Consider the following 25,208-nt stretch of genomic DNA (forward strand, 5'->3'; position numbering starts at 1 on the left):
AAGGTATGAAAAACCAAACGGAAAAACATCAAAGACCATCTTGTGGTATCTGACTGACAGATTCCAGTTGATCATATTACCATTTCCTGAATTCCAGTAAGCTCATTATACTAATTAACTAAAATAAATGGCTGTAATTATTATGACTCATTTACAAACATCTTTTGAGCTTTGTGTTTATAATAAACAAGGGGATTCAATGATCAAAAGATACAGAGAAGGGTGCCTGGGTAGCTCAATTGGTTGAGCGTCCGAGTCTAGATTTTGGCTCAGGTCACCATCCCAGGGTTGTGGGATCAAGCTCTGAGTCGGGCTCCACTCTGAGCATGGAGCTTGCTTAAGATTCGCTCTCTTTCCCTCTGCCCCTCTCCCCCCCCCCCCCACATTCTCTCTCTCTAAAATAAAAAATAAAATAATAAAGGAAGCTCTTTCGGGAAAAAAAAAGATAGGAGACAACGTAGAAACTGATTAACTATTGACAGCTACTGGAATTTCCTGTACACAGCACTATAGTCAGAATGTTTGTGTCCCCCTCAAATTCATACATTGAGATCTAACGCCTAAGGGGATGGTGTTAGGAGGTGGGGCTTTTGGAAGGTGATTAGCACATGTGGGCAAACTTCTCAAGCATGGGATTAGTGCCTTTATAAAAGAGTCCCAAGAGCTCCTTAGCCCGTTCTGCCACTGCAGAGGACTGTCCTTTTGCAGAGGACACTGCAAAAGGCATGGTTTATGAACCAGGAAGTGGACTCTCACCAGACCAAGTCCACTGGCATCTGGACATTGGACTCCAGCCTCTGGAACTGTGAGAAATCAATTTATGTTGTATATAAGCCACCCAATCTGTATAGCATTTTTGTTACAGCCACCCAAACAGACTGAGACGGCAGTTATGAGGTCTGTTCTCACAGTTCATCATTCTAAATCTGTTTATGAGTACCTTGCTTTAGCTCAGTGATTCCTAGTGTTTTGTATAAGGAAGACAATAAGCTGTTTGCTCACTCTAGCAGGCTAGCAGTGGTGGATTTTACAAAGTGCATGACCTACGTGAAATGTCTGTAAGATAAAAATATAACATCCTTGACAGAGTTTCTCCTCTGCTACTAAAGTATGCTGCTATTTTGTATGGATCTTCAATATTGAGAAGGAGATACTATGGGGATGTGCATGCATATGTTTTCTACTTAAAGAGCAATCGAGTTTATCATTGCTATATTTCAGTGGGGAAGGGGAGGTCATTGGGAAATGCTTTATCTGTGATTTTTATAGTATAAATTGTCTGCTTAGACACTAGCTGTTCTAAGATTTGCTGTTGTTTACATTTCCAAGAAAGGATTCAGTAATCACAGATTTGGAAGATTTAACAGCTCAAGACAGCCAGATTAGCTGTTCCAAAAAAAGGAGTCAGGAGATACACAAGTGTATCTTTTGTAGCAAATCTTGTACCTTTTGGGTTTACTTTAATTACTTAAAAAGTAGTCACACTCCAAATGACCTCTGGGAAGAGATGCTTGGCGGGGTGAGTGACTAACCCACTGAAAAATCCCAATATACAGAGCCTGGACTGGGGCAAGAGGAAAAGATCCTCACACCCTGCAAAAGCTCCCTTTAGATATGGAGAGAAGGAATATGATTACAACCTTCAGCTAGAAAATGCCCTCTTTCCTTCCTTGGGGACCCTTAATCAAGGCCCAGTACATAATGCATCACTGAAATTAAGGCAAGGCAACCATTTCCTTGACCTCCTAACCTTGCTGGCAAAAGGGTCTGGTCACACCGTGAGCAGAGGTCCCCTGAAAGGGGTGAGAAGGAGAAGCAGAGTTCTGGCAGAGCTCTGAAAGGTGTGTGCAGCAACCTTTACTGAAGCTTCAATGCCCCTGAATAAAGAACAGAGGTGAAATGATTGGATAGGGTTTGCTCACAAACCGGCTGCTGTGAACCTCAACAGTCATTCTGGGGAAACTGCAGCTTCTTGCAAAATGTTTTCTACATGGTACCACATTTCTAATATGTTGATTTCCTTATCTCGGCCTAAAAACCTCAAAAAAAAAAAAAGGCACTGTATAATGAACTCTTGGTTCGGGCTTAAAGCACACCCAAAGGCAAGAGAGCAAGGAGGCCAAGTGGTGGGAGGAACAGGTGAGAACGGCATGTGGTCTATGGCTCCAGTGCGCATCCTGGGTAACATATGTAACAGCAGGCAAGGGCTCTCACTGTTCATTTTCCCCTGTTCTGTTGTCAAACAACCCAGAGTCACCAGTTTCCATCCCGTGGATATATCCACAAGCTGACTGAGGCAACGAGAAAAGCCATCCCTGCTTACAATTCGCTTGTTCTATACTATGTCACTTCAAGCATTCAAGCTATTGAATTTTTAAACAATTATATTTCCTCAATACAAAAAAAAATACCTTTAAAAGCTTTTTAGTCATTGGGTTTTGCATATCATTTTTGGAGATGATATGGGGGCTGTTACACTATTAAAACAAACAAACAAACAAAAGAGGTGAGACCGTGAGCTGAAGGATGAGGTCCTGCTGACAGGACAGGACCTCAATGCCACAGTGGGCAGGGTACAATGGTGGTTGGCTTGGGGTTCCGCTCTACCATGGCAGAGCATCGTGCCACAGGAAGGCTTGGAGAAAACTGGTTCATTCTCAGAGGCTTATCAAGCCTTGGTCTCTGCCAAGACTGTCAAAGCATTCTACTCTAACAAACCTCTCATGGGGGGAGATTTCCCTTTGGAGCAGAAACGATTCTAAAGACTCCTGGGGTCCATGAAGAAGCATCTTTGTTCCTACTGGGAACCCAAGCAAAAAGTCTTTATATTCTTTCCACTCTATCTTCCAATTCGTCTGCAGCTTTTCACCACTCTTGCTATGAAGAGAACATGCCACAACAGAGGAAATGCTACAACAGCAAACTGAATGCCACACACACACACACACACACACACACACACACACACACACACAGACAAACAGCCGAATGCAACCATCAGCAGAATGACTACAAGAAAAAAATACATAGAAAACTTTCAGATGATATTTCCTGGACAAATTACTCACTTGAAAATTCTTTCTCAGGGGCGCCTGGGTGGCTCAGTCCATTAAGCATCCTACTCTTGATTTTGGCTCTCAAGTCGTGATCTCACGGTTCGTGAGGTTGAGCCCTGAGTCGGGCTCTGCACTGACAGTGCGGAGCCTGCTTGGGTTTCTCTCTCTACTTCTCTCTCTGCCCCTTCCCCACTTAGGCTCTCACATGCATGTGTTTTCTCTCTCTCTCTCTTTCTCAAAATAAATAAATAAAGAATAAAAAAACAAAACAAAACAGGTAAGCTCTCATCTTGGGAAAATCCAATAGACAAAAATGCAGAACTACAAAATGGCTGAGTAACTCATTACAAAGGGAACCACTGAAAGGTTTCAAAGTTTAAATGTGAACCTTGCTATCTTATGTTGCTATAATTCACAAACCAGCAATGGACTTTTTGATCAATGACATTCAGGCAACACCCTCTTAGATCTAGAAGATTGAGAATTTCATCTCTCAGAATTCCTATCTACATTACACTTAGGGGAGACAAGTTTTATGAGACAAGCAGAATATTGGTGAATATAAATGAACAACTGGCAGATATTCCTTCTTTCCTAATGAATTTTATAATTTAGAGCGTTTGAATGCCTCCCTAGGGGAGGAATTCTTTCATGACTAACACTCTTTCTAGTAATTGCATCTATTTTTAATTCATAAAATTTGAATGTGTGTTAGCCTTCAAGAACTTGTATGAATCTTCTATTTAATAAAGATTGACCTTTTATTTTTTTTTAAAGATTAACCTTTTCATTTATGAATGTAGTTTGATTTTAATATGTACTCTACATACAAATCACTCAAATTACACCTCAAAATAATTTTTAAAAATCACCTGGACAGGTCCACATTAAAAACTAAATTTCAGGGAAAGATAGTGTGCTAAAAATTATAATCTTAAACAAAAGACACTCATAAACTCTGAATGACCAGCAAATCACACTAATATATATATATATATACATATATATATACGTGTATATATATATATATATATACACGTATATATATATATTCAGCTCACTAACAGGATTCTGTCAAACCTTTATAAAAGTCCACACAAGACTTCTCTTTAAGTTCACATGAGCAACTCACATTTATACGTCCCCTCATCCAAGTCAACTGGTGTCCATTCCATAGCTAAAGAAACACCCCTCCTCTTCATTGTTGATTCTGAAATTATGTTTTCAATACAAGATGTATAATATTCTATAAATATGCCTCTTAAAGCCATTCAGATGGAAGTATGTCATTCCTTTCATATGTACTTAAAAATCTATAAAATTTAAATAAATCTCACTAGCAAACATTAATGAGACATAAAGTATTCTTAGTATTATTTCGGCCAAAGAAAGGAAATAAGATTTTTTGCTAATGGTCAGAGTTTACATCTCAGTCATGCTTAAGGCTATAAGACATTACTACACGAAAAAAATTGAAAATAGACAGCTGAACAGCACCATTATGTTAAGCAATTAATATCTGGAAAAAAAAACCAGAAATCTGTTGAGTAACCATTTAAGCTTCAGAGAAAGATATTTTACTTTATGCTTATGGTTAATCCTGTCTACCTCTATCCTCAGTCTGGTTTGAGGCCAACAGCTATGTATTTGCTGACTAAAGGACCCAACTCCCTCCACTTCAGTAAAATGCATGTTTCAGATCCCCTCCCCCCACCAAGGCACATGGATCCCCCAATTCCCTGGTTCTTCCCTGTGAAGTCAAGGTCATTCCACAACAGCGTTCTTACCTGTTTCCCATCCAGGGTGTACAGGCGTTTCACCACTCCCGAGTCCAGCTTGATGGCATCAGTTATGTCAGTGAGAACCTGCTCAAAAGAGTGTGCGGTTTTCTTGTTCAGCAGAATCCTGACGGCCTTCCGTGGCTTCACCCCACTTCTGATGATGGTGACCAGCTTGGGCCGAATGAAATCCTTATTCTCCCGCACCTCCGAAGGGCTCCCTTTGGCAGTGGCCAGTGAGGACACTGCCCGGGAAGCCGAGGTGGTCTTGACATTCACCGACCAGTTGGGGTTCACGTTCTTGGTGTACTCCAGTTTCTTGAAGGGCTCTATTGAGCCACACACATAGCTCTCTCCTAAGGAAGAGAGAAATATATTTACATTTACACCAGGGTAAACTCATTTCCTTTTTTCTAGTCTTTGATTTTTCCTTTTCTACTAGAACTGAGAAATACTTGTGACTTTTGAAGAATGGAAGCATGATTAACATTTAATGAAAAGAAACATTTTCTACTTCTAATCTGGCTCTGTTCAACAGCAGATTGATATCCTAGGAGGGAAAAAAATCATCATTCTTCCCTTACTTCATTTTCCGACTGCTGAAAGAAATACTGACACTGAATAAACCTCAGAAATAAATAAAACTGAATTCAAAACAAAGTATTCTCTAGGATTTGGGGTATTTATCCTTGCAGAAAACTTCAAAACCAGAGGTACCTACACTTAGTAATAATGTAAATAACATAATTTGAAAATGGAAAGTGGATCAGAAAACAGCTTATTAAAATAGCTACGTGATTCATTGTATGGTGACAGTTGCTAGATACGCTTGTGGTGAGCCTAACATAAGGTATGGAGAAGTTCAATCACTATGTTGTACACCTGAAAGTAATGTAACATTGTGTGTCAACTATACTCAAATTTAAAAATCTAAAAAAAAAAAAAAAAAGCTATATAATTTATAAGTTTGATTGGAGTGTGTGCTAAGCATTTTGTAAAGTCAAGTAAAATTCTGAAAGCAAGTGAAGTAACTGTCACCAGCTAGCCCCCAAGACTTGACCTTTACTGCTCACCTTCTTGTACCCATCAACCTCTGTCCCATATTTTTCCTTAAGCTCTTCTTTCCAGGTAGCTCTTAACTCAGACGAAAGACCAGATGGGCATAGCAACCCTCAAGCAATAATGACTGCCTGTTCAAAAGCTCTAGTGGCCCAAACCACCCAGACCAGTTTGAGCTTAACCCCTAACTCAGGCTGTTGTGCAGGATGACCACGGAGTGACCAACAGTTACCTTTACCTCATTACAATGCTAAAAATCTCAGCCAGAGGTGGAGACATAACAAGCAAACAAAACATATGAATAAAGAAGCATGGTCTGTCAACTGTGCCTGTTCCCCCCCACCTCCAAGTCCCCGTGTTTCCCCACCCCTACATGCTTAAACTTGGCTCCTTTCCCACCTGCGTTCCTTTAAAACTTTCCCTGGTTGTTAGGGGAGCCAGTCTGACGCCTTTGTTGTGACTGTGTCTCCCTTCAACTGCAGCTGTTGCCCCAATAAAGCCTTGCTTGTGCTTTTAAATTTTGGGTCCAGCCTCGTTTCTACCAGTGGTAGGTCCAGGGACCCGAGTCCAGAGTCCAGTAACATAACCACACTTCCTTTCCTCCCATCTACACACGGCCAAACACAGTGATCTACATACTCTAGGAAGGCCAATTCATATTTCTTTATAGGTAAAAGATCTTGAGAATGGTTAACTTATAAACTGTAGCTTCAGAAACTGACTCTAAAATAAATGTAACTATATAAGATGAATGAGGTCCAAGGATCTAATGAATAATACGGTGACTATAGGTTATAACACTATACTATAATTGAAATTTGCTAAGAGACTAGAATTTAAATGTTGTCACACACAAAAAAGATAAATATACAAGGCAATGAACGTGTTAGTTAACTAAATGGGGAGAATCTTTCACAATATATACATATATCAAATCATCATGAGGTATGCTTTAAATATCTTAACAATTTTGTCAATTATACCTCAATAAAGCAGGGTAAAAAAAAAAGAAAAGAAATTAATTACATTATATTTTTATTAAAAATGACTCCTTAACAGAGAATGGTTTAATGAAAAGAATCAGATTATTAAGTAGATGTGGCTCACACAAAAAAGAAGTAACATATGTAACAAGTGATGATAAATCATTAAATGACTGATCCCATATATATATACGTATATATACGTATATATGTATATATTTCATACATATATATATTTCATGAAGTTAGATCAAAGTATTTTGAAGTTAAAGATTTTATAATGGCTTTTTTGTGTGTTAGTAAGTCTTTGTAACAGAGAACAGTTAAAACGCTAAAAAGCCTTCATAAATGCAGGTAAAGTGACCTGGGACTAATCCTGCAACAGCCCATCTACTTTTATCTAAATCCTTGTCCTATTTTTAACTTACGAATGCAAGCATCCAAGGCCACAGAATAAAGTATTCACATAAAAATAATGGAACCAGGGTTTCAAAAATAGAAAATCACAGTTATACATGTTATCATTTACTCTGTAAGTGCTCTTAGAAAACACTCTAATGTGTGTTTATACATTATATCTCACTAGACGTACACCTAGTACAAATTTAGCAACCCCCTTTTCTATTCACCTTCACTGGTCCCAACTATGCTTTCCTCAAGATTTATGTAGATACCAAAAACCTATGCGTGGGGGGTCTCAACAACAGTGGTGCTTTGTGGACAGACAGCACGAATGCTCCAATGGGAAACTGCAAGTCTGAGCTCTCAAGACCTGGCCTCTCCATGCACATGACCTGGGACAAGTCCCCTAGTCTTCTCAGTGGTAGTTTATCCATCCATCAGATGAAGGCTATTCTGGGGGCCACTGATCTCACCAGGCTGTGGTGAAGATCAAACGAGATAACAGAGGTCAAAGTGATCTCAAATACAAAACCACACAGGTGGACACCTGCTCTGGGGCTGCATTACCCTGACTGTGCAGTAAGCCTGAAACGAAAATTAAAAAACCAAAATTATTAGAAATCAGTGAGCGGGTCTTGTAAGGTGCTAATTGTTTCTAACTAGTTACCAGGAGACGTCACTTTGGCTCCATTTCAATGCGACGATGCCCCAAATGTTCCTCAACAAGGCACACACAGCCCAAAATACAGCAGGCAAAACCAGTCTGTCAGAATTCTGTGCTAATCAGAGATACGAAATTGTCTGATCATGTGTAAGTTTATACACTAAGCTAATAATTAAAATCAAAACAAAGTGAGTAGTTGACACTCCAACAACAACAAACTTTTTAACCTTAAAAAATATATAATAAGAATAGGGAGGAATTTTAAAGTATTCACATTAACAATGTGGAGTGGGTTTGTTGAAAAAGAAAATAAACACTTTTTTTTTTTACATCTCCTTAAAGAACATTGAAGAAATGTTAAAGCATGACAGCTTTGAGAAGGTAATGCTGATTTGGTTCAAGTAACAATGATGGGAAGAAACTTGTGTTAAATCTGTGCTGTCACTTGGTGGCTCCTCTGTCTGGTTTACCACATTCAAAGACGGCAAAACAATCTTGGGGAAGGGTGTGAGACTCCAACAAAGAACAATCTTGTGCTACAAGGAAAGTAACTGCTGAAAGGAGAGACAGAGCTGGCCACCAAACCCAAGATCACACAATACTCAAACTGTCATTTAGAATCCACTACGCTATCCAGAGGGCGCCTGGGTGGCTGAGTTGGTTGAGTGTCCAACTCTTGGTTTCAGCTCAGGTCATGATCTGAGGGTCACGGGATCATGCCCCACACTGGGCTCCACATTGAGTGTTGAGCCTGGCTTGAGATTCTCTCTCTCCCTCTGCCCCTCTCCCCCACTCATGCTCTCGTTCTTAAATTAAAAAAAATTAAAAAAGAAAGAATCTACTACCCTATTCAGGAATTCAGTAAGACAAGACGAGGTTTCCTTATGCTAAAATGCTTCTATAAAATTGTGCAAATATACTATTCGACCCCTCATTAAAAAAAATTTTTTTAACGTTTTATTTTTGACAGAGAGAGAGAGAGAGAGCACAGGGAGGGGCAGACAGAGAAACAGAAATAGACTCTGTGCTGATGGCAGAGAGCCCGATGTGGGGCTGAGACTCACAAATGCTAAGACTGTGACCTGAGCAGACGTCGAATGCTTAACCAACTGAGAAGTCCAGATGCCTCGATTTGACCCCACATTTTGACCCCACATTTTGACTACGTTTCTTTTAATCATAATTCTGAACTTCTTCCCACCACGAGAGATACTGCCTCTGTCTTAATTTAAAGTTGATTTATTTTCTGATTTTGTTAGAAAATAACTTTTCAGTTAATGTGCTAGTATCATTGACAACCATAAAGCAGCAAGTGTAATTATTCTGAGTGGAAAGAATACATGGTCTTAATTTGGTTAAATAGCTCTGGGTATCCAGTGTTTAATCTCTCCCTAAATGGGGCCAAGACTGAAGAGATATGTATTATTCTTGATTAGAGAATCATCAATAGGTTTCATTCAAGTCCTAACAGAGGTATGAGTGGCAAAGGCCATTAAAAAATAAAAACATACAGTAAACCTCATAATTACTATAATAAACTTCCTATACACACAAAGCCATCTCAAAGTTTTATGGTGTAATTTATACTGCAAAAATAAAATAAAAGTTAATTTAGCAAAACCAAAGTATATTTGAGCAAAATGGCCTACTATTGTGATTTATAATAAAAAATATATACTTGGTCTTCAAACCATTTCTGGCACAGAGCTCCTAAAACCCTTGGAATTTCCTAAGTGATTAGAGAAATAAAGGCATCTTGATATGCATAAGGAGCCCCTTTCTACCACACCTGAATTTAGGTTAATGAGGAGACTTTGGGAAAGCAACTAACGATGGGTGACTGAAGCCGGGGGAACCAACAGTATGATTAGAGGGTAGGAATTTTCAGTCTCACCTCCCTGACCTTGGGGAGGGGAGGAGGGATAGTAGTTAAATCCAGTGATTGATTGATTGATTGATTGACTGATTGATTTTTTTTTAAAGTTTACTTATTTATTTTGAAAGAGAAAGCGTGAGTGGGGGAGAGTGGCAGAGTGGACAGAGAGGGAGAAAGAGGGAGAGAGAGAATCTCAAGCAGGCCCCATGCTGCCAATGCAGAGCCAGACATGGAGCTCGATCCCACAAACTGTGATATCATGACCTGAGCCAAAATCAAGAGTCCAACGCTTAACCGACTGAGCCACCTGGGCACCCTAAATCCAGGGACTTAATCAACTGTGCCTATATAATGAAACATCCATAAAAACCCAAAAGGACAAGGTTCAGAGACCTTCCAGTTGGTGAACACATGAAGATTCAGTAGGAGTGGTGATCTCAGAGGCAGCATTTAAGCTCCAAGCTCTCTCCCTAATCCTTGCCCTATGTATCTCTTCCATCTGGCTATTCCTAAATTATAAGCTTTTATAATAAACTGGTAATCCAGTAAGTAAAATGTTCCCCTGAGGTCTGTGAGCCTCTCTAGCAAATTCATTGAATCAAAGCGGGGGTCCTAGGAACCTCTTCTCTGTTAGCCAATCCATCAGAGGCACAGGTGACAACCTGGATTTGATTGGTGGCTGAAAGGGGAGGGGGGTGGTAGAGACAGTCTCCTGGGACTAAGCCCTTAACCTTGGAATCTGATGCTATCTCTGGGTAGATAGTGTCAGAATTGCGTTGAATTGTAGGACATCCAGCTGCCGTCACAGACAATTGCTTGGGTGTTTGGGGGAAACACACACACACACACCAGAATCCGTGACCAGAATTTTATAACCCCAAATTTGCTTTGACAGTTTGGGATTATCACCTATAGGGAAGCTTAACAAGGATGGCAAGATGACAAAGATCACACACGGTTTAAAGGAAATGGTGTAACACCCTATTTAGAGGTAGAGCTGGGATTCCCGAACATCATGATTTGCTGGGTGGTTATCATACTGCTAGTTTTGTCCCAGTTTATTCAAGCCAAAAATCTTTGTGTTAAGACCGATTCTCAACTTAAAATGTAATGTTCTGGATGTCCAACACACCCCAAAAGACAGCTAGAGCTGCAGAAGCAGCATCTGTCTGAATTGCTGTGGCATTTACAAAAGCCAAAACATATTTGCTTTTCAGCAAAGATAAAGAAGAAAAGAAAAAGTAAGGAAATAAAGCATGTGATTATCTTTGGAACTGACCAATGCCTACTGAAATATCAGAATATGGTAATTTCTTCCCTGAAATATTTAGGTACTTGGGGGATCTTGGAGAAATGGAATAATTTAGATTATTTTCAAGATACTAAAAGGTCTATGTTTTATTTGGTTTTCAAAAAAAATCACATATGCATTTGTAAATTTATTATATCGCTATTATACAAAGTATGGAAATAAATGTTCTCTAACAAAGTTTATTATTTAAAAATCTGCAAAGTCAATTCTACTTGGCCATTGGCTCCCATTATGAAAGTAAAGGATTTCCACTTAAAAGAAATAAACTAAGTCACTACTGAAAACTGCCAGTGATGTGGTACCCAGATTCCTAGTTGACCAGGCCTGTGATGAGTGAGCTAGGAAGGTGTCCCTCCACAAGATCCCATATTAGGAGATTCTAGAAGTTTGCTCTATTTCCCCCTACTGCTGGAGATTTTTCATTGGCTCAGAGTTGTGATTTGTAAATTTCATATGTGACATCACTTAAGCTCAGTGTGAAAATGGCCCAATCTCTGGTTGCTACCTCCTCTAGGACTTCTTTAAGTTCCAAAGGTGGTATATTTAAAAGTATCTTAAGTGAGAGATACCTATAAAAATTTAATTTTTCCAGAAAATAAAGTTTCTCATTAAAAACTCTAGCAATTAAAATTTCTCTTGTGAATTATAGTAAAAACTGCAGAAGACTTAAATATATATTGAGACCTCGGAAAAGAAACTGAGTAAAATTACGTGAAAGCTATTATTTACATAATAAAATACAAAGTGCCTTCTGGATATTGTATTTTATGAGCCTATCTCAAATATACACAGCAACATTTCATCACCTTCCTAAAAGGCACTGGTTCAGGTAGACAATTTTGATAGCGCTATTAAAGGCAAGAGAAAAGATTCCCCAAAGGTACTTTGGGTCATTCTTCCATGGAAGTCACTCATAATATAATAGTACATAAAAATAAGCTTACAGAAAATAAAATTTGAATGTGTACATCAGGCCTATGGGAAATGTCAAGTTCTTAAATTCAAAGCAACAGAAAAATAACATAAAGAAAAAAGATTGAGAGATCCAAAATTTTACATTTACAACTGATATAAATGAAAAGTAGAAAAACTAAAATAAAAAAGAGAAAACAGACTAAGGATCTACACAGAACAACGGGTTACTATAATGTGCAAAGCTTATTATAATTCACAAAAATGTAAGGTACTAAAACATATGACAAAGGATAAAAACAAAATAAAATAGAAATAGAAAACACCACTAGGGACATTATAAATTGATAACCCTTTTTGAAAGCAACATGGCCACCTGTATTTGGAACCCCAAAAATATATATTCTCGTTGCTAAAAATTTCTCCTAAGCACATCACAGAGTAACAAATAACAAAATTGCAACAGATACGTACAGCACTTGCCATAAAAACTAAAAATTGGGGCGCCTGGGTGGCTCAGTCGGTTGAGCGGCCAACTTCGGCTCGGGTCATGATCTCGTGGTCCGTGAGTTCGAGCCCCGCGTCGGGCTCTGTGCTGACGGCTCGGAGCCTGGAGCCTGTTTCAGATTCTGTGTCTCCCTCTCTCTGCCCCTCCCCCGTTCATGCTCTGTCTCTCTCTGTCTCAAAAATAAATAAACGTTAAAAAAAAATTTTTTTAAATAAAAAAAAAACTAAAAATTAAATACAAACCCCTAAGTCTTTAATAATAAGTACAAAATCTGAATTTGCCACTCTAGGGAGTGAAAACAATCCTAAGTCGTGAGCTTGTTTTCAAAAGAGCTTAGAAAACAAGATGTGTGGGGTGCCTGGGTGGTTCAGTCAGTTGAGCAGTTGAGTGTCTGATTTCGGCTCAGGTCATGATCTCGCAGTTCATGAGTTCGAACCCATGACAGCTCAGCTGACAGCTCAGCTTGGAGCCTGCTTCAGATTCTATGTCCCCTTCTCTTTCTGTCTCTCCCCTGCCCATATTCTGTCTGTCTGTCTGTCTGTCTGTCTGTCTGTCTCTCTCTCTCTCTAAGAATAAATAAAACATTAAAAAGAAGAAAAGAAAGCAAGATGTGTAGGGGCACTTGGGTGGCTCAATTAAGTGTCCGACTTCTGCTCAGGTCATGATCATGTGGTTCATGAGTTCAAGCCCTGCACTGGGTTCTCTGCTGTCAGCAAAGAGCCCGCATCAGATCCTCTGTCTCTCTCTCTCTCTCTCTCTCTCTCTCTGTCTCTCTCTCTGCTCATCCCTGACTTGCTGTCTCTCTCAAAATAAATAAATAAATAAACTTAAAAAAATCTTAAAAAATGAAAAGAAAGCAAGATGTGTATGAAAAGATTTCACAAGGCAGTAAGTGATAATTGCTAAATACGTGGTCGAGGCAACCCTAACTCAGAAGAGAAAGAAATCACTTCTCGCTTCCCACTGAGTGACCAATAAAGAAGAAATGGAATTCATGGTGACCTCAGAAGTGGGGGTAAGATTTTTCATAGAGAAAAGAAAGAGGACAGCATCTCAGATAAAATAAAAATAATAATACGCTCTACTACACAGTACAGCCAAGGGATAGTCTGTGAGATATTAATATGTCTTTCTCAAAAGACCCAGGTTTCAGAAAGCTCCCATTGGTTTCAGCGTGAGGGAAGGGCTGGAGGTAGGACACAGGGAGAGAGAAGTCGAGAAAGCTACTATAACAGACCAGGAGAGGAGATGGAGAATTGACTTTACACCTCTGCACTGGGGGCAGAGAGAATCGGATGCAAGAGGAATACTTAGCAGATAGACTCGACTGACTAGACAGCAGAGACTGGCAACTGTCTGGATGTGGGACCCAAAGGAATCGGAGTCACATGATGAAAATGAAATGATAACATTGAAACTTCCATTTTGGTTGACTTCCCAAGTACCGCGATAGGTAAAATAAGAAGGGAACCAGGTTTGGACTCGATGCTAAGGAAAGAAATTCATTTGGTTGTGCACATACTAAATTTGGAGTTCCTAGGAGCCAACCAGTTGAAGATTTCCAGCAAGCAATTAGAAATATAAGCCTGGAGTTTGGAAGGAGACGCATGTGACAGCTGCAGAGATGGAACTGAAGAAAACGTTCCAGGAAACCATGCCCAGCTGGACAAGAAGAAACCCAGGGCAACAGCAGTCTTCAAAGAGTGCCCAGAAGTGGAGGAGCCGCTGAAGGGAACAAAGACAAATCAGGTGCCTGGAGCCATGGAAACTGAAAGCTGGTGAGTGTGTGGCTGGAAAAGAACCAGACATCAGCATCCAACGCTCCAGGGACATCATTGAGGATAAGGATTCCTAAGAGATCACTGGCCTGGCCACTAAAAGGCCACATGTGGCCCTATAATGGCCACTTTCATTCGGTAGTGATGCTGGCTGCTTTCATTCATCCATTCATCCATCTATCCACCCATTCATTCTCTTTCCTCTTTCTTCCCATAATATATTGAGTACTTACAACTACCATGCTGGGCAGTAAGGACACCAATGGTTCCCTGAGTTCTTGAGACTTTGATATAAAATGAACAAGTATATTACAGTGTCATGATGCTAATTAAGGAGCTGAAGTATGATTGCAAGTTGAGGAAGTATAGACAGCATATACTAATATTTCTTAGCACAGAGCTCTGGGTTTGAGAGGCCAGAAAGACCAAGGCAAGAATGTTTGCGATTGTGGGAGATTTGTGCATCTGTCGGCTGAGGGATGAGGGTGGAGACACTATCGGCAGAACAGGTTATTTGAACGTCTGCCATGTAGCAGATCCTGCGCTAACCCATGCTATTTAACCTGCAATCCTCAACACAACCCTATGAGCGAAGTATTAGCACACCGCTTACCAGAGGGCACAATGAGGCACAGAGAGCTAGGCAGCTGGCTCAAGGTCACATGGCTGGCAAAGGTGGAGCCAGGGTTCAAGTCAGGTGGTCTGACTCCAGAACCATAACTTAACCACGACATCATTATACACCCTCAGGAGGGCACCCATCTTACAGTCCTCGCAGGAGAAAAAGGGAAGCCGGGAGACAGCAGAGGACAAGCAAAGAACGCAGCCAAGCTCACTGCTGAGTGTACCAACGGGTAATAGGAGATACGGCCAGAAGAGAAGGAAGGGCAGGAGAAGGGCCACTAAGAGAAATACATGCAACATTGTGGGCTGTATTCCATACGTAAGTGGAGAGCCATTGTGAAGCAAAGGTATGGCACAAAGTGGTTTGTCTGTGGCCAGGTTTACATAGGCAGGAAAACTAGCTTAAAGACTATTGTATGGGACATATGCGTGTCCTAAAGGATTTGACCTAAGAGAGGCTACAGAATGGAAAAGCAAGAAGGTGCCTGAGTAGTTCAGTTGGTTAAGTGTCTGACTTCAGCTCAGGTCATGATCTCACAGATGGTTTGTGAGTTTGAGATCTGCATCAGGCTCTGCACAGACAGCACAAGCCTGCTTCGGATTCTCTGTCTCCCTCTCTCTCTCTGCCCCTCCTCTGCTCATGCTGTCTCTCTCTCTCTCTCTCTCTCTCTCTCAAAAATAAATAAACATTTAAAAAAAGGAATGGAAAAGCAGGGACAAATACAGATTCCATAAAGAAGACAAAAACATTGAAAAAGAAAAACTAAGACATGTATTTCTAGCTCAGAAGCCTATTGTAATAGTACAGGGAAGAGATGACAAGTTTCAAGTGGTAGGAATATGAGGAGTTATTATTTAATTTTTTAAATGTTTTTACATCTTTCAGATTTTCTACAATGCTCACTGTGTAAAAATGTATCACTCTGCCAGTAAAAAAAATAGTAATATTGTGATGAGGACTTGAAAACTATAATAATGATGGTGGAAAGGACAAACTGAAGAAACATCTTAAGCAAGATCAACAGAATTTAGTAACAGCTTGTATTTGAGGGTGAAGAAGAGAAGTCAAGGGGGATGTTAAGTTATACGGCAATACGATTTCACAAGATCCAGAATATGAGAAGAGGAATAAACTCTAGGTAATGGAAAAGAATGAGGTCACATTTATGCATGTTAAGTTTGAAAGGACTAAGGACAAGAGTATCAGTTAAATATATCCAGGTGCTGGGAGTGCAGAAGAAAGGTCTTATTATTATTTGGGAGAAATGGGCCTTAAGAGTGGTTAACATAATCAGACTTGATGACATCATAGTAGATCTAAAGACAAGTAAGTGTTGGTCATCTAAGGGTGAGAAAAGTAAAGAAGGAAATCGCAAATCACCATTAGAACATCACCACAACAATTACTGTAGACAAATCCACGAGTAAATGCCAAAATTCATGAGCAAAAGCTTAAGGAGAAGCAAGACATTCACGGAGCCTCAAACTTTCTCCCCCAAATATTTATTAGCTACAAAGGGAAAAATAGTAACTTTAGAGTGAAGGACACTGGCAAATACCACCTTAACCAACTTATGGTTAATCTCACCAGTAATAAGACACAGCAACATCCTGTACCCTGAAATGATGCACTGAAAGGAACACAGCATCATTTCTGTGGAATTCTTGCCACAAAGAGATAACTTGAATCTAATCATCAGCTAAACCCAAACTGAAGGATGTTCTACGAAATAACTGACCAAAATGGCCAAGTCATTAGAGACCAGGAAAGACTGAAGAACTGTCACAGCGTGGCAGAGATGAAGGAGAGGTGACAACTAAATGCAATGTGTGGGGCGCCTGGGTAGCTCAGTCGGTTAAGAGTCCGACTTCGGCTCGGGTCACGATCTTGCAGTCCGTGAGTTCGAGCCCCGCATCAGGCTCTGGGCTGATGGCTCAGAGCCTGGAGCCTGCTTCCGATTCTGTGTCTCCCTCTCTCTCTGACCCTCCCCCGTTCATGCTCTGTCTCTCTCTGTCTCAAAAATAAATAAACTTAAAAAAAAAAAAAATTCAAATGCAATGTGTGATTCTGGAACCAAAAATAAAGGCCACTAGTGGAAAATTTGATGAAAGCTGAAAAAAGCCTGTAGTTTAGCTACTAGCATTGTTCCAAAGGTAATGGTACCATGGTTGTGTAAGATGTTCCATTATGGGAAGGGCATCTGGGAACTCCCTACCTTTATGACAATTGTATTAAGTCCATATTAATTTCAAAATAAAAACTTTTAAACATGAGTACGGTAGCCTAGAACAAGGTTAAATTGAACCTCTATCTCACACTAACATTTACTAATATGACATCCATTAGAATACTTTTTAAAATGAAAACGCAGGGCACCTGGGTAGCTCAGTGGGTTAAGCGTCCAACTCTTGATATTGGCTCAGGTCATTATCTCACAGTTCGTGAGTTTGAGCCCTGCGTCGGGCTCTGCACTGACAGCACGGAGCCTGCTTGGGACTCTCTCTCTCCTTTTCTCTCTCTGGCTGCTTGCATGTGTTCTTTCTCTCTCTCTCAAAATAAATAAATAAATGTAAAAAAATTTTTTAATAAAATGAAAACATAAAAATACTAGAAGAAAATGAGGAAACTGGCTTTATAATTACAGAGTACAGAGAACCCAAGAGGCATGAAAATCAAGCCATGAATGAAAAGCCTGATACATTTGATCATTTCAGGTTTTTTTTTTTCAATCTGCATGGCAAAAAAACACAGTAAACAATGTCACTAGATAAAGGACAATCTGGGAAAAATACTCTCAATAGATATCGCGAAGAGCTAGTATCTCTAAAAGGAAAAAGTCCAAAAAAATAAAAAAATAAAAAAATAAAAGGAAAAAGTCCTACAAGTCAGTAAAAAAAAGACCCCGATCTGGTAGGAAAATGGTCAAAAGCTATGAATAAAAGAAACAAATGCATTTTAATTATATGAAAAGATGAAAATTAAAACAATAGATACATGCTGTCGTCTTCATAAGAGTTGGCAAACAGCAAAATGTTACATGAAACATTGTCTTGTTGAGGGTATAGGAAGACAGCCACTCTCATATATTACTGGTAAGTGTGTAACTTGGTACCACATCTATGAAGAGGAATTTTGCAACAGCTCTTTAGACTTTAATACTTGTACCTCTCTATCCAGCTTGTACCTTTCTACTACTTCTGGGAATTTGTCCCACAAAGATTCTCCGACATGGATAGAAAACTTATACCTAAGGATATTCACTGCAAAACAAAGGATTGGTCACAACCTAAATGCCCATCAATAAAAGACTGGCTAAATAAATTAGGGCACAGTTGTATAAAGGAATACTATGAAGTCAGTAAAAAGAACATAGTAGTTCTAGATGTATGATATGAACTATTGTTAAGTGCACTGAGCAAGGAACAGAACTGGAAGCACAGTAAGTTACCTTCTGGACGAATGATAATGTATATCCTAACATGCACCGATATCTGAGATGATACTCCAAAATAAAAGCAAGGGGCGCCTGGGTGACTCGGGCGGTTAAGCATCCGACTTCGGCTCAAGTCACGATCTCACGGTTCATGGGTTTGAGCTCCACGTCGAGCTCTGTGCCGACAGCTCAGAGCCTGGAGCCTGCTTCGGATTCTGTCTCTCCCTCTCTCTCTGCCCCTCCCCTGCTTGTGCTCTCTGTGTGCGCGTCTCTCTCTCAAAAATAAATAAACATTAAAAAAAAAACTTTTAAACAATTAACAGTAACAAAAACTAGTAAACGGTTTGCTGTGGGGGAATTTGAGAGAGAGTATGTTTTCTAGCTCTTTAAGAATGAATTTCAAAAGTTTTAATATAGCAGGGAGAGGCGCAGATATAAGAAGCCAGTGAATTAGAGAAACAAAGAAATCAGTAACACCACATCAAGGGAAATAAAAATCGCCAGGAGAGCTGGGTGACCGGAAATCGTGGTTAGAGATTCCCTAACTGTGGGGTGAAGTGTGGATTTATTCCTGAAAGGTCCATTCTGATGGAGACTTGGGAACATCTCTTACACAGCAGCTCCAGAGTCAGACAATATCTAGGGTGAAGTATGGGGGTCAAGGTGTGTGACAGCTGAGAAAGAAGGGCACTCATTTCTTATACATACATATCTGCTGTACAAATTAACTTACTTCTATCCAAAGGACAACATACCTGAATAGTATTTATGTTAATGCTTAAAGGAAACATCTTGGCCTTCTTTTACCAACATGGACACAAGATGTTAAAAGAATGCTTATTTAAGACAGCAGAAAGATTCATGGTTGCCAGGGGTTAGGGAGGGTTGAAAAGATAGAGCACAGAGGATTTGTAGGGCAGTACAACTATTCTGCGTGATACTACGATGCTTCATACATGCCATTACCCCTTCGGCAAAATTCACGGAACACACACAATGCCAAGACTGAACTCCAATGTAAACTATGGACTTTTGATGATAATGATGTGCCTGTGTAGATTCATCAATTATAACAAGTGCGCCACTCCGATGACGACAGGGGACACTGTTCATGTGTCATGAGGGAGGGGTCTATGAGAAATATTTGTACCTTCTGCTCAATTTTGCTAAGAACCTAAAACTGTGCTGAAAGTAAAGCCTATTTAAAAGTAGGTGGGGTGGCTCAGTCCGCTGAGCGTCTGAGTCTTGATTTTGGCTCCGGTCATGATCTCAGGGTTCCTAAGCTCGAGCCCCACCTCGGGCACTGTACTAACAATGCAGAGCCTGCTAGGACTTCTCTCTCTCCTCCTCTCTCTAACCCTCCCCCACACAAGATCGCATGCTCTCTCTCTCTCAAAATAAATAAACAAACTTAAAAAAATAAAGTAGTGGGATGAGGCACTTGGGTGGCTCAGTCGGTTAAGTGTCTGACTTCGGCTCAGGTCATGATCTTGCGGTTTGTGGATTCAAGACCCCCATTGGGTTCTGTGCTGACAGCTTGGAGCCTAGAGCCTGCTTCAGATTCTGTGTCCCCCTCTCTCTTTTTGCCTCTCCTCCACTCGCACTCTCTCTCTCAAAAAAAAATAAGCAAACATTAAAAACATATTTTTTAAGTGGAGTGGATGGCTATCCCTCAACACATACATTACTGATGCTTGAGGGTCTCATAAAGAAAAATATCAATCAGTTAATTCTTGGGATCTATACTACATCTTTCTTCTAATAATTTAAAGGTTTTAAATGTCATTCCTTCATTTATCTTCACAACATCTACACACCTATAGTGGAACATAAATAGTGTAAAATTTGGGGGAAAGAGGCAATATTGGGAATATGAGGCCAAGTTTCAAGGTAAACCACTTGCAGAAATAGGTCTGCAATTCAACTTTCCTTATTAATTATCCTGACTTCTTCAATGTATTAAGGCCATTTTGAAGGCAAACAACTAAAATTGCCATCCATTGTCTGCTCTTACATATGTGTGTGCATGTGTGTGTGTGTGTGTGTGTGTGTGTGTGTATTCATCCATGCATAGACAGACACACCTATAATCATACATAAACACACATACACACTCATCCATTTATACTTCAGGCAAAGAATCAGCTCTGTTGATGCTCTTAGAACAAATTTAGGCATAATCATCTGTGTATAATAATAATTTAAAAACAGTGCAGGGGCGCCTGGGTGGCTCAGTCAATTAAGCATCTTTGGCTCAGGTCATGATCTCACAGTTCTTGAATTTGAGCCCTGGATCAGGCTCTCTCTCTCTGTCAGCACAGAGCCCATTTCAGAACCTCTGTCCACCTCTCACACTGCCCCTCCCCCGCCTGTCCTCTGTCTTTCAAAATAAATAAATAAACTTAAAAAATAAAAACAAAAACAGTGCAAGTGACCCTGAGACTGTTAGAAATAAAGAAACTCACATATGTCATTGTAATTCAGAATTTTTAGTATGAGACGAGAAAGAACAGACTTAAAAAAAAAAAACAATTAGAAGTCAAATACACTTGTCACTGCATCCACTAAAAGGATTTAATTTAAAACTCAAACATCAGCATATTGGAAGGGGAAATGAGAAGCTAATAACATGCATTGACGTTTACATAAAATTAGTATGTAAAGTGAGAGATATGAACCTAATGATGAATATGAAGTAAGGGTTTGCATTTTAACAGACTAAGCAAAAATGTAATTGACAAAGAGGCCAATCTAAATGAATTTCCAGCTACTTCAACACTGAGTGCAGCTGCATGCTGGCAGCAGTATTATAAATGAGAAAAAAAAAAGTCTGTTTAAACTGGATTTTTAAAAAATGCAGCCAATATGTGAACTTACACACTGTACCAAAGTTATCATTCATTCAATCAGAAAAAGGAATTTTTTCCCAACAAGTAAATTTTTAACATCAGAATAGTCAATCTGCAGTTGCTTTATATCGATTGAAGAGAAGAGTATTTGGAGGTAAGTGAAAATACTAAAGTGTTGCTGGGAGCTGTATCTGTCATTCCTGGAATTAAGTCAAGGTTAAAAACATTTGTTTTCAAGAAAAATCTAATACTATAAAATTTCATTTGAAAGCCACTACGAATACCCCACTTGGTATCTCATTTGTGGCAGTTATGAGCTCAAGCTCGGGCACCAGCTATCCCGGGTTCAAATCCTAACTCTACCATTTCTTGCTGTGTGACCTTGAGCAGCTCACTTAACCACACTGTGCCTCACTTCCCTCATCTTAGTAGAAGGATGGTAACAGTGCCTAGCTCCTGGGATCACTGTGAAAATTAAATGTATTCATATACGCAAGACAGACGCTCCAGAACTGTGAGCGGTCATTACTTACTCTCAGGATAGCAGTCTCTTAGAGAGGGCATTCTTGTGTTAAAAAAAACTGACAAAGAAGATGATGGCGAGCATTCCATGATCTTCCTGGTCCTTGTACGTAAAGAACTGTTGGTTCTCATCTCTCACACCTTCTCCTCGGTGGATGGGAATCACGGGAATATCTGTGGCCACTTCTCAGTAAAGATCAATTCTGGGTGGGAAAGTGACTGAAATACACCTCCCCCACCCCACAGCTGCTGCACAAGGGACTCTAGACCCAGTGAGGAGCCAAGCCCGGCTGTCTTAAAATGTGTTTCGAGATGTTGGCATATTTTCTCTGTATTACCATCAGTCCTCAAAGGGGTGGTTTGATGACTGATCATGCACCTGACTTTGCATTTCACCTTTATCCAGATCCTTCAGAATAGTCCACCAAATGTTTTATTTAACCCCGTATTTTCCAAGGTCAGGAAAAGGACAGGGCACAAAAATCAAAGCTGATGCAGAAAGATTTCACGTTCATTCTTCCCCTTTAATTTACTGAAAGTGCCAGCTTCTGAATAGAAGGAAGAAGGCCAAGTCTACAGGCATCTTGGCAGGGTGACGAGTCACTGAAAAGAGATGTGAATTCCCACATAATAAACACACCAAACCCAGGCTCTCCACACCCTCTCAAGTCCAGTCATACTGCGACTGGACTGGCACCCCTGCCAGCAGATCAAGGGAAGGAAAACGGGAGGAAGACACAAGATGCCCTCAGCCTTAAAACACATACAAACTCTGGTTCCAGAGGAGGGCAAGAGGGCGCGCCTGTGTGCCATTAAGAGGACAGGGGCCCCAAACCCCCAGCTACCTGCACAAGAGAGGGAGGGTATTATGTGCATGCATTCCTCCAGGATCCAGTAAGACAGCGGGCCCGGGCAGACATATCTGGAGTAGAGATGAGCTCAGGGTGAAGTCAAGCACTTCCAAACCTCTAAATTTCCTTTCCCGTCTTCCTCTGTGCTGAGGGCTACTTCATCACGACCCTGACAACTCAGACTTAGGAATTCCCACTCTTCAGAGATCAGCCCAGCCTCGTTTACACCTTAGCATGAATGTAAACCGTTATTTCTCTCCAAGTCATTTTACTTGGTTTGTGATTTCTTTTTTTTTTTTTTTTAGTGTTTATTTATTTTTGAGAGAGAGAGAGAGACAGGCAGAGCATGAGCGGAAAAGGAGCAGAAAGAGAGGGAGACACAGGATCCAAAGCAGGCTCCAGGCTCTGAGCCGTCAGCACAGAGCCCGACACAGCGCTTGAACTCACAAATGGGGAGATCGTGACCTGAGCCAAAGCCGGAAGCTTAACCAACTGAACCACCCAGGGGCTTCTTTGCTTGTGATTTCTAAGGTGACTATAGGCTTTCTGTGCCACTCCCGTGGCGTTGGGACTGAAGCGAGTGTACCCATTCTGCTTGCACAACACACCACACCTCATCCAGGGACTAAGACAGTCTCATTTCCACATGAAATGTCTAAAACAGATAATTACTGTTAGCCTAAATTCAACTTTAAGAAACAATAAACTGAACAGATTCATTCCTTTATATTCTCAGGTACCCCAGAAAGACGAGAATCCTTTAAACTCAAAAGGAAGCACCATATGAGAAAGAGATGCCAGAAAACGTAATTTTTCGTCCAGTATCAACACTACCTTACCATGTGACCATAGACATGTCACTCGAATTTTCTAGGCCTCAGTCTCCAGTGACAGAATTAATGGGCTTGCTACCTACATAAGGTTCCCTTCTACTCAAAACTTTCACGATCCATTAGGTATTTTCAGTTCAAGTAATTTCAGACAGCAAAAGTCATTTGCATCTAGAAATGAATACGAACGATGTGATTAAAGATATAAAAACAGGCTTTTAAAATTAATGTAGCATGGGTATGAGAAAAAAAACAGAATGCAGGAGAATTAAGACACCTTTTCCCTCAGTCCATCGTTATAAGGAGCCTGACCTAATAACATTAGCGGGGTTTTTTTTTCTTCCTTTTTCCACTACAGTACAGCAAAGTGAACTCCCAGATCTGTGAACCATAAGGGTCGGAGCTGAATGAGGCTGATGTGTCTTAGCGATCAAGTGCAGGTGCCTAGAACAATGTGGAAACCCGAGAAAGCATCCTCTAGGGTCCCTTGGGAGTTCGCGCTCACCTTCCACCAGTTGGTCCAGGCTGGAAATCTTCTTGAGCCCATCAATGGTGTAGATCGTTCTCACTCCCTGGGGCAAATTCACGTTATCCGACAGAGTTCGGGTCAAGTCAGCCAGCAGGGCCTCAAAGGATCGGAAGCGGTCTGGAGAGATGGCATACACTATCCCTTTGAAGTATCGATCTCCGTTTCGATAGAAACGAACTTTCTTGGCCTTCTTCTCAGAGCTGAGGGTCTGCAGCGTGCGGGTTCGGTAGAAGCTGCAGTGGGCGCTGTGCGTTGGGCTCGGCAGCCCATTCACCCGCGACCCTCTGCTGTATCTCTGCGCCTTGTCCCGCTCGTCAAAGTGCTCCAGCTCCATATCTCTGCCGAAGGACATGATGGAGTTAAAGTGGAACCTAGGAGGCACAGAAGGAAAAAAAAAAAAAAAAAACAGAGACACATACTGATGTTATTTTAAGACCATGATTTGAAAGGCTCAGCTCCAGAGCAGCTGGTGGAAATATCGCTGCAGTTGATGATATATTTAATATGAGTTATCAAGTTGGAAGAGAAGGAAGACAACGAAGAAGCAGAAGACGCAGCCTCTGCGGAAACAGCTTATTAATCAACCCCAGGTTCATTAGAAACAGCTCCTATGTATTGACCACCTATCGGGTTCTGGACAGCTGTTATTTCCAAGTCACAACAAACCCTTCCAAGGACTATTATCTGTAGATGAATAAAATGAGGCACAGAAAAATGTCTTCAGGTCCTACAGTTGGGAAATGCTTGAACCAAGACCTCCCACCCACATTTGCTGGGCTACAAAGCCCAAACCTCCCTACCGTGTGCTCACTCTGGTGGGAGAGGGAAGATAAGCTTTCATATTACATAGGGCTAAAGATAGTAGGGGTGGTGGGCCAGGAAACAAAAGAGGCGGTCAGCATTTAACAGTCACATTAGAAACTTCTCATGCAGCTTTGCACTCCCCCTGGCCAGATGGAGAGCAAACTGAATCAATCCCTGGGTTCTAACAACTGAAGATTTTCCAACACATTCATATATTAGATAGCAGCGTTTTCTAAAAGTGATTTCACCGTAACTCCTTTACTGACATTTAGTGCTTCAGATAAGTTGGGTTAAAAAAAAGAAGAAAAAGGAGGAGGAGGAAGAGAAGAAGAGGAAAAAGAAGAACAAGAAGGGAGAAAAGTTACTTCTTGGGAGGGCTCTGCCTCTCCTTCCACTTCGTCTTTGCCGCTGAGAGAACAGGAGCTTAGAGATGCTGA

The 25,208-nt window shown here is 40.6% G+C and overlaps 1 protein-coding gene across 3 annotated transcripts in view; it reads right to left on the minus strand.

The window, feature by feature from the left end:
* The window catches only part of DCLK1 (doublecortin like kinase 1), a 334,659-nt gene extending 310,340 nt beyond the window's left edge, over positions 1-24,319 (minus strand). For all 3 annotated transcript variants that reach the window (XM_007097655.3, XM_007097657.3, XM_007097656.2), the window contains exons 1-2: positions 23,944-24,319; positions 4,844-5,190 (exon numbers count right to left, since the gene is read on the minus strand). In XM_007097655.3, coding sequence (XP_007097717.1) covers positions 4,844-5,190; positions 23,944-24,319 — 723 coding nt within the window. The remainder of the gene's footprint in view (positions 1-4,843; positions 5,191-23,943) is intronic.
* Between the last annotated feature and the right edge of the window lie 889 nt (positions 24,320-25,208).

Source organism: Panthera tigris, chromosome A1 (genome assembly GCF_018350195.1).
Source record: "Panthera tigris isolate Pti1 chromosome A1, P.tigris_Pti1_mat1.1, whole genome shotgun sequence".
Taxonomy (NCBI): domain Eukaryota; kingdom Metazoa; phylum Chordata; class Mammalia; order Carnivora; family Felidae; genus Panthera; species Panthera tigris.